Source organism: Gymnoscopelus braueri (genome assembly GCF_963280865.1).
Source record: "Gymnoscopelus braueri genome assembly, chromosome: 5".
Lineage (NCBI taxonomy): Eukaryota > Metazoa > Chordata > Actinopteri > Myctophiformes > Myctophidae > Gymnoscopelus > Gymnoscopelus braueri.
Genome location: NC_137606.1, coordinates 2,014,363 through 2,023,647, shown reverse-complemented (window position 1 = coordinate 2,023,647; position 9,285 = coordinate 2,014,363). Strand labels below are relative to the sequence as shown.

The following is a 9,285-nucleotide window of genomic DNA, read 5'->3' as shown; positions in this document are numbered from 1 at the left end:
AGCTGTTACCAAACAATGATCAGATGGAAAATATATCAATCTCCGAACCAACTGTTGCAGTGGAGTAGAAAGCGGAAATTAATCTCAGTTTCTTTTGCATATCCGACGGCTGTTTCCCAAAAGCGTTTGCCACCGTTGGGTTTCTCCATCACTCAAATAAGAATTACTTGATTACTAAGTGCAATAAATGCGTTTTAACTTTTCTTGGTGATGTACGTGCTTAGACCATTTTGGTGATGTACGTGCTTAGACACACACACACACACACACACACACACACACACACACACACACACACACACACACACACACACACACACACACACAGCATACCTGTAGTACACCCAGAACTCTGGTATTAGATGTGTCATATGGGAAGATGCTTGACACAGCAGGAGCTGACATACCGCTGTGCTGTCCTGGTTGCCTGCTGAACCAATAAAGAATAATAATATTAGCAGAAAGCACTGGTCACATTTAATCACCTCTCTTTGAGCTATTCAGTTGTGGGGAAAAAGTGAACAAGAATCTCCCATAGACATTAGCTGCATTTATTCCACTGGGGTAATAGAATGGGCCAGTCTCACTCTAAACCTAATTTATACTCTGTTGTGTGATGGCGTATACATTAAGCTTTATTATATTTTAAAAAAATCGATACTGTATGGCTGGATCAATAGTGCAATGTGTGTATGTGAGCTACAGATGGTGAGAGAGCGATATCGCCAGAGGTGCCCCTGGCTCATTAAGAATCAGGACCATACTCCAGTGCAGAGCAGGGGGGGGGGGGGTGAGAGGGAGGGGTGGGGGGGAATAGGGGGGGATACAGGCTTTGGATCGCATGTCTAGCTCAAATCTGTGATTTCTTTCACCTGCGTTGGGACACACAGATGGGCTGTTCCACTGTTGTCATGAATACATGTGTTCCCGTCCATGTTTATGCTGCAATGGAAAGGTCTATGTCATGCGAGTGGAAAAAAAGGGTTTGAGATCATAATGTAAATGAAGCCACAGAGGCTGGTCACAGGCTGCACATAGCCTCCAGAGTGAAAGACAGTGGTATGGCGCCCCCTTCCTGTCAGGACACGGCATCAGCGGCATATCAGAGTCTCCCAAGTATAATAAAACTGCAAGGATTTTTTTCCACAACTTTTACAGTTTAGCATACTGACACACATGAAACAGTGATGTCAGAGCCTTGCACAACGCAAGACAAGGGTGCAAGACGCCACAGACTTCATTTTCCATCTATAGAATGGATATAAAAGGTCACTATACACAGTATATACAGTATAGGCTCGCTAGACTAATACATCCCATATCTAGATCTATGTACTTTCAAAATTAAAAGTACATATTCACTAACCACAATAGGCTCTCAAATTCAGAAGAAAAATAAATACATTTGCTATACAACCAGACAACCAATTATGGATAGATTTAAACTGAGCATCATTTTAAAAGCACAATGTTGTCTGAGTTTCTTGGTCTCTTAGATCTGGTGATGTGCTATTGTAGTTTTCAGGGGTGATACTGCATTGTGGGCTATTGTGGTCTATGGTGGCCTGCTGTATGTACCGAACGTGTCTATAGTGTGAAGAAAAACAACATGATATACATTTTTCAATCAATTCTTTCAGTTTATTATAAGTCTTATGGTTGGTTGACAAATAATGCTTATAAACACAATAGTCAACATATATGTATTATAACATACTGAAATCTATTGGATGGTCAAACAGAACAAACTGGCTTAATTCTAACCCAGCATCTCTGAATGCTGACCCAATCATATCCCATTGGTCTGCTGTGAAAACATATACATAACAAAAAAAAGAGGAAAAAGAGGGCAGGTGGTGTAGGAGGTACCTGTGCACCTAGTGTGTGTGTGTGTGTGTGTGTGTGTGTGTGTGTGTGTGTGTGTGTGTGTGTGTGTGTGTGTGTGTGTGTGTGTGTGTGTGTGTGTGTGTGTCATATTTGTGTTGTACATATTTTTTGTTTTGATTGTATTGCTGTATTGTTGGATTATGCTTTCTGCTTTGGCAATGTAAACGTATGTTTTCTCATGCCAATAAAGCCGTATCAAGATAGTAACTTTGAACCTGATCATTTAAAAGCAAATTGCCACCAAATTCCAAACGCAAACATTGAAAAACAAAACAATGGACTAGTCTTCTTCATCGGTTTTGCTTTTCCTTTTCTTCTTCTTCTTCTTCCCCGAGGCCTCTACGTCCCCGTATGACATGTCCATAGGCTCACTTTTGATATTGACCTCTTCTAGGGGTGGGGGAGCCTCCACTTCCTCCTCCCCCGCCTCTCCTCTCTCCTTGTCCTTCTTTTTCTTCTTCTTTTTCCTCTTCTCCACTGAAATGTCGGCATCCTGGAAGGGGTCAAACTCAATATTCTGCATCACAGGTTCCTCCTTCACCTCCTCTGCCTCCACTTCCTCCACCTTTATCCTCTTCTCTTTCTTCTTCTTCTTCTTCTTCCTGCCCTCTTCTTCTTCATCCTCCTCCGGCTCCTCTGTAAAGCGCTTCACCACTCGTGGCAGAAGCGTCGCCGAAGACGGCGCGTTGCTGTCGGCGCAGTCCGCCTCGCTCTCCGCCACGCAGGTGAGCGTGGGAGTCTTGCTGCCGAAGGGCTTGAACCGCTGCTTCAGTCCGGGCGGTATGGACGGAGCCGGCGCCGCCGGGATGGCCCGCGGGGCCTGGTTGGCGCCGACGTCGCCGTAGCTTTCGCACACGTTGAGGAGGCCCGAGAAGGCGGGCGCACACACCATGTCCTCCGGGGATTGGCCGTGGCTGGTGAGGAGGCGGAGCTGCGGGGTTCCTTGAGGGGCGGCTAGGATGCTGTAGATCTGCTGGCTCCTCCCACTCGCGCCGTCGGCTCCGCCTTCGCCGGTGGGAACCCGCAGCGTCTGGAGACCCGACAGGGGCACCTTGACGCCGCTGAAACTGGATGGAGGGGCAGAGCGGCCATTAGTGTCAAACTAAGAGTGGCGCCTAGACACTAGGGCTGTCACGATTACAAATTAAAGTTGACAATAAATTGTCACTCAAATAATTGCGATTAACGATTTAATTGTGTGTTTGGCGTTGAACATCAGAACATATGAAAAACAAAAAAAAACTGTTTGCCTTTTAGGCTTCGTGACCAATAAACTGCACAGGGCAGATCTGACAAATAATTAAATATACAAAGAAATTATTGACATATTCAATACATTTTTACATGTAAAAATAGCTGATCTACAAGCTTACAACACGTTGTAAACTTGTAGATCTGCTTTTTCTACTATTTTTTGTATTTTTCAACATGGAAACGATGACGATTATGCAAAAATAAGAAAACATTATAAGAAAGTGGTACCATTCAGGGCATACCATTCAGGGTTGAAGCTAGCAGGGGCTTTAAGGAGCCATAATTCCTGGTTGCCTTTGGTTAAGCTGTCCGTTAGAAGGCTGCTGCATGGCTTATGGCTGAAGGTGACATATTCAGCTGGGCATTGGTATTTTGTGGGCCTCTTTGCTGTGGATGAGAACATGAGACATTTAATGTATCTTGACTACTAGACCGATCATCATGCATCTGAGCAACAACCATACTCAAGCTAATTACAAATGCACATGATGTGATGTAAGCATCCCCTCAGCTGTTTCTGGTTAAGCTAAAAACATGGCTTGTCAGGTATGTATGTGCAGATGGCAATAAAGTGGGCACCTTACACCACAGATGTTAAAAGGAAAGGGTGTTCAAAAACATGAACCCTTGCATCTTTATTCTGGGCATAATACTAAAAATAATAATAATAATAATAATAATAATAGGTATTAATAATAAGCAGATCTACAAGTTCACAATACATCGCAAGATTGTAGACTGTGAGTGGCGGAACCCCCCCCCCTTTATTATTGTTTTAGAGTTGTTGTTGTTGATGATATGTAATGTATTGTCTTGCTGTCATGGTGATGATGGACCAAAATGGACTCATAGCTGTACTATGTTATGTATTGTAGAAGAGAAGGACATCACACTGACAGATGGTGCAAACGTTGGTGTAACTGTTGTGTACAATGGACTATTAAATGCAATCACTGCTGCTCTTCAGAAAGTTACCCTAAAGCATTTGCAGATAAGAAAAACGTGTTAAACAGAGGGCTCCTGAAACGCCATGTCATTGTACTGTACAAGGGCACAAGGTTAGTAAAAGTACAATTACTGAAGTACTGAACTTCATAGCCCTAGAATGTCTGTGATCTTACATACATTTCATGTATTTCAAATACACAGTCATAGATCACCCTCGTCGACGCACTGTGTAGTGACGATCTGCGCGGCCATAAAAGTGCTCTAAACTCCGTCTGTACTCACCCAATAATTAATTCCTAAGACTTGGAGTCATATTTTGTCCTCTAGTTTCATATCCATTTGAAAGTTCTGCCAGAAAACGTGTGTTTAGTCAAATATCTCCACTTTTCCACGAGCTGCACACGGACGACTTTCTGTACGGGCTAGGGGGGGCCTGGAATGAGTGCAGGACTGATATATGTAAACTTCCTTTAGGACGCACAAATGTTTGGGACACACAATTGGCAGATGGAGTGATTCATTACCCCGCACCAATCACAAGCACCTGTCAATTGTGTTCCCCATTCGTTTGTGCTTCCCTGTGTCAATTTGTTATGACGTTTGTGATGACAAGAGGATGTTTGGTAAATTTGGTCCATCACTCAAGTCGCGCCCCCCCTAGCCCGTACAGAAAGTCGTCCGTGTGCAGCTCGTGGAAAAGTGGAGATATTTGACTAAACACACGTTTTCTGGCAGAACTTTCAAATGGATATGAAACTAGAGGACAAAATATGACTCCAAGTCTTAGGAATTAATTATTGGGTGAGTACAGACGGAGTTTAGAGCACTTTTATGGCCGCGCAGATCGTCACAACACAGTGCGTCGACGAGGGTGATCTATGACTGTGTATTTGAAATACATGAAATGTATGAAAGATCACAGACATTCTAGGGCTATGAACTTCAATACAATTTTGAGGTATTTTTTTTTACTTTACTTGAGTATTTCTAATTTTCAGTGCTTTTACTTCTACTCTACTACATCTTAGAGACAAATATTGTACTTTTACTCCACTATTATTTGAAAACATTAGTTACTAGTTATTTTATAGATTTTGATTATAATTACAAAACACACATTAACCACTTCAGCCCTACATTTCGGCCATTTGAAAATAGCCGATCTAGAGTGAGCTTGTAGATCTGCTATTTTCAAAAGATTTTTATACACATTTGAAAACTTGTGAAATGGGATATTCTGCATAATGAGTACTTTCTTTTACCAATATATTTTTTTACCAATACTTTTGTAAATTTTTAATACCGGACTTTTACTTGTAATAAAGTATTATTTACATTGCAGTATTGATACTTATACTTAAAGGGATATTTCACTTTCAAAAAAACTTTGGGTCATTTTATCATCTACTCAGGCTTTAGTGATCGCCTAGCCCTGGTTCAGAGCGTTAGTGACTTCGCTCTAACGCCCTGGAAGACCCCTCGCTCTGCGCAATAAATTGTATTTACTCCACAGTGCACTCTACAGATCGGGAGGATTTGAACTTACCATTAACCAAAATCTGTAGAGGGCACTGTGGAGTAAATAAAAAATAATTTCCGTCTCGCTGACATATTTTATTTTCTGCCCAAAAAGTGTATTTTACAGAGTAGGTGGGGTGCTGAGAGGCTCCCCAGTGCGGAGAATAGACTTTCAACAACTCAAAACAGCCTTTGCTTCGGCGAGTAGCGAAATGGTTTTGTTTATTTTCACTACTCTTGAGCGCTGGCAGGGCAGTGGAATTCCTTGTACATGCCCAGAGTGAGGGGTCTTCCAGGGCGTTAGAGCGAAGTCACTAACGCTCTGAACCAGGGCTAGTGATCCCCCAGACTGTTTTTAAGTTGCTTGATTCACTATTTAGATATTTCATATTCATTTTATCAGACACGCCCCTTCCTATACAAACCCATTATAACTTCAAACTAAATTTTTAACATGTTAGATTCATCAAAAACACCCGTCCTTGGTTCTGGTGACTCACCCTGCCCTCCTAATACGCGAGGGGGCCATGTTTTTTCGATTACTTTTTTCATTTTTTTAATTTTTTTTTTTTATTGTATTAATTTTTTTTCATTTTCCAAAAAACATATTAAAAATAAATGAAAAAAGTTATCGAAAAAACACGACCCCCTCGCGTATTAGGAGGGCAGGGTGAGTCAACAGAACCAAGGACGGGTGTTTTTGATGAATCTAACATGTTAAAAATGGAGTTTGAAGTTATAATGGGTTTGTATAGGAAGGGGGCGTGTCTGATAAAATGTATATCAAATATCTAAATACTGAATCAAGCAACTTAAAGGTAGGGTAAGTGATATTTTTTGGTTGAAACAAAAAGTATTTTGTTAAAAGGTTAAAATACTATATTCTGATAGTAATCATTGCTATAGAGTGTTTGTTCAGTAACAGATGTCTCCCTGTCTCTCCAGTTCTTTAATAAACAGAAGAAAAAAAAATTCGGTAGGTGTCAAAATCTCAGCCAATCAGGAGAAAGTACCAATTTTTAAGCTTAATTTGTATAGTGTTCCAGTTAAAATTTTGTCTGCTCATTTCTTAGTGTCATCACTTCCAATTTCACTTGTTTAATCTGTATCCTGATTGAGTTCTCTGTCCTGGTTGGATAAAATTGGAAATGAAACTGAAACTGAAACGAAAATGCATTTTCTGTTTAATAAAGAGGTGGAGAGACAAGGAGACTCCTAATACTGAACAAACACTCTATAGCAATGAGTACTATCAGAATATAGAGCTATTTAACACTTATTTTAACCAAAGCAAATCACTTACCCTACCTTTAAAAACTGTCTGGGGGGCTGACAAAAGCCTGAGTAGACGATAAAATGACCCAAAGTTTTTTTGAAAATGAAATAATAGCTAATGAAGCTAATAATAATAACAGTGGCTTAATATCTAGATAAACAAAGCCCCGCTTCAAATGTGACTCAATCCATCCCCGTGAACATCTTTCTCCAAGAGCACACTTTACTTACAGATAGTTTAGGGTGAATATACTATACTTCAGCAAACTAGCTACTCTGAACAGATCAGTTCTATTTCCATTCCTCAGAATAGCGTACTGGGCTAAAGCTAGCTCTGAATGAAGGAACAATGTTTTAGCTACTCCACTGCGCCCCCTACAGATCTTGTCAATAGAGAAGTTCCATTGATCAGATCTGTAGGGGGCGCAGTGGAGTAACTAAAAACAACGTTCCTTCCGATGAAATATATTACTTTCTGCCTGGCCAAAAGGTGTATTTTACACGTGAGGTGGGGGGCTCAGAGTGTTCCCACTAAGGAAAGTCGGCGTTCAACATCTTAATAAAACCGTCTTTGTATTGGTGAGTAGCGAAAGTGTATTCTTCTTTTCTTTTTCTTTTTTTTAGAGAGGCTGCTCTACCGGGGGTGTGAGGGCAACGGCTTGAAAGTAACATAGCTTTAAGGATAACTCTTAATGCTATGGACCAGAACTAGGTTCCGTTAAAGCTCTGTATAAACTCACCCTTTGCTTGCTGTTGTGTCGGTGGCGATGGTACAGGGGAATCCTGATCTTCTTCTTCACTCGATGAAGAAGATGTGTCTTTAGACATGTTTACGGGTGTTAGAGAGTGTCCGTAAACGACTCATACGCATGGCAACATCACAGACACGTGTCGACAGACAGCGATGAACTCTGAACTTCTTTCAGTGTTGCCAGATTGTGTGAGAGAAATACGTAACCAGTCTATCTAGGAAAACAAGCCCAAAAGAAGCAACGATAGGGCCTGGCTTAGGTCATTATGAGCACTTTAAATCTATACTGTATACATTGAAAATAGCCGATCTACAAGTTCACAACGCATCGCGACGCATTGTTTGTAGATCGGCTATTTTCAAAACATCTTGAAATAAAATGTGGAATATTTGTAAGATTTTTTGAAACATTCAACAACACAAATCTAGTACAGGTCTCCCTGGAACAAAACATTTATTGATAGGGACAAATTCTACTACTACTACTAATAATACTAATAATAATAATACTAATCATCATCATCATCATCATCATAATCATCATAATAATCATCATAACACTGTAAACCACGCAATTCTACTTGATAAGCTGAGGGCGATTGGTTTTGATTGCACATCACTAAATTGGATGAGATCTTACTTGGAGGGTAGAGAACAAGTGGTTGACATCAACGGAACCATGTCCTCATCCCTCCCGGTGAGCTGCGGGGTTCCTCAAGGCAGCATTCTAGGGCCGTTACTGTTCCTTCTATACATTAACGACATGAATGCTGCCTGTAACTGCAAACTGTTCCTGTTCGCTGATGACTCGGCACTCCTGATCTCGGGTGAGGACAAGTTGCAAGTTGAGGAAGCTCTCAGCTCTGAACTCTCAAAAATCCGTACCTGGCTTACCGATAACAAACTGTCTCTACACCTTGGGAAAACTGAATCCATCCTATTTGGGACCAAACATTCCCTCAGTAAAATGAAGGTAAATGACTTCAAGGTCAAAGTCGATGACACAATCATCACTAGCAAAGAAGAGATTACCTATTTGGGATGTATTCTTGACAAATACCTGACAGGTGAAAGCATGGCAACAAAGGTGGTCAAAGGAGTAAACCAGAGAACCAGATTTATGGGCAGAGTTTCCTCTTTTGTCAACCCTCAGGACCCTCTCAGGGGCCCTGATTCAGCCCCTTTTTGACTATGCTAGCTCCTCTTGGTACTCCAACACCTCAGTGTCACTGCAGACTAAGCTTCAAACCTCCCAAAACAAACTGATCCGACTACTTCTCGGACTGGGGCCCATGACCCACCTCTCTCCCACTCACTTTGCCAGCCTAGGCTGGCTCAGGGTGGAAGACAGGGTTAAACAACTAAAAATGGGTCTGGTCTTCAAAATTGTAAATGCAGATTTGCCCGATATGCCCCCTATACCCGCATATCTGTATAAATACCTCGAAAAAGTTAGTGACACCCACAGCCACGAAACTAGAGGGAAACGTAAACAACAATCTGGTACCACCCTCCCATAAAACAAACATGGGCAAATTCTCCTTCTATAGCACAGCCACCAAGGAATGGAATAGTCTAACCCCATCCCTCAAAAAATGCAGTTCGCTGGGCTCATTCAAAACAGCCCTAAAAACCCATCTTTCTGGAGGCCG

General features: G+C 41.5%; 1 protein-coding gene across 1 annotated transcript; it reads right to left on the bottom strand.

Annotated features, from left to right (window-relative positions):
- Positions 1-1,636: 1,636 nt before the first annotated feature.
- LOC308085018 (uncharacterized protein) lies at positions 1,637-7,780 on the bottom strand. The gene is made up of 3 exons (XM_080428035.1): positions 7,623-7,780; positions 3,384-3,528; positions 1,637-2,954 (listed from the first exon to the last, which is right to left on the bottom strand). Exons 1-3 carry the CDS (start codon positions 7,708-7,710, stop codon positions 2,168-2,170), a joined length of 1,020 nt encoding a protein of 339 aa, XP_080284161.1. The 5' UTR covers positions 7,711-7,780; the 3' UTR covers positions 1,637-2,167.
- Positions 7,781-9,285: the final 1,505 nt, after the last annotated feature.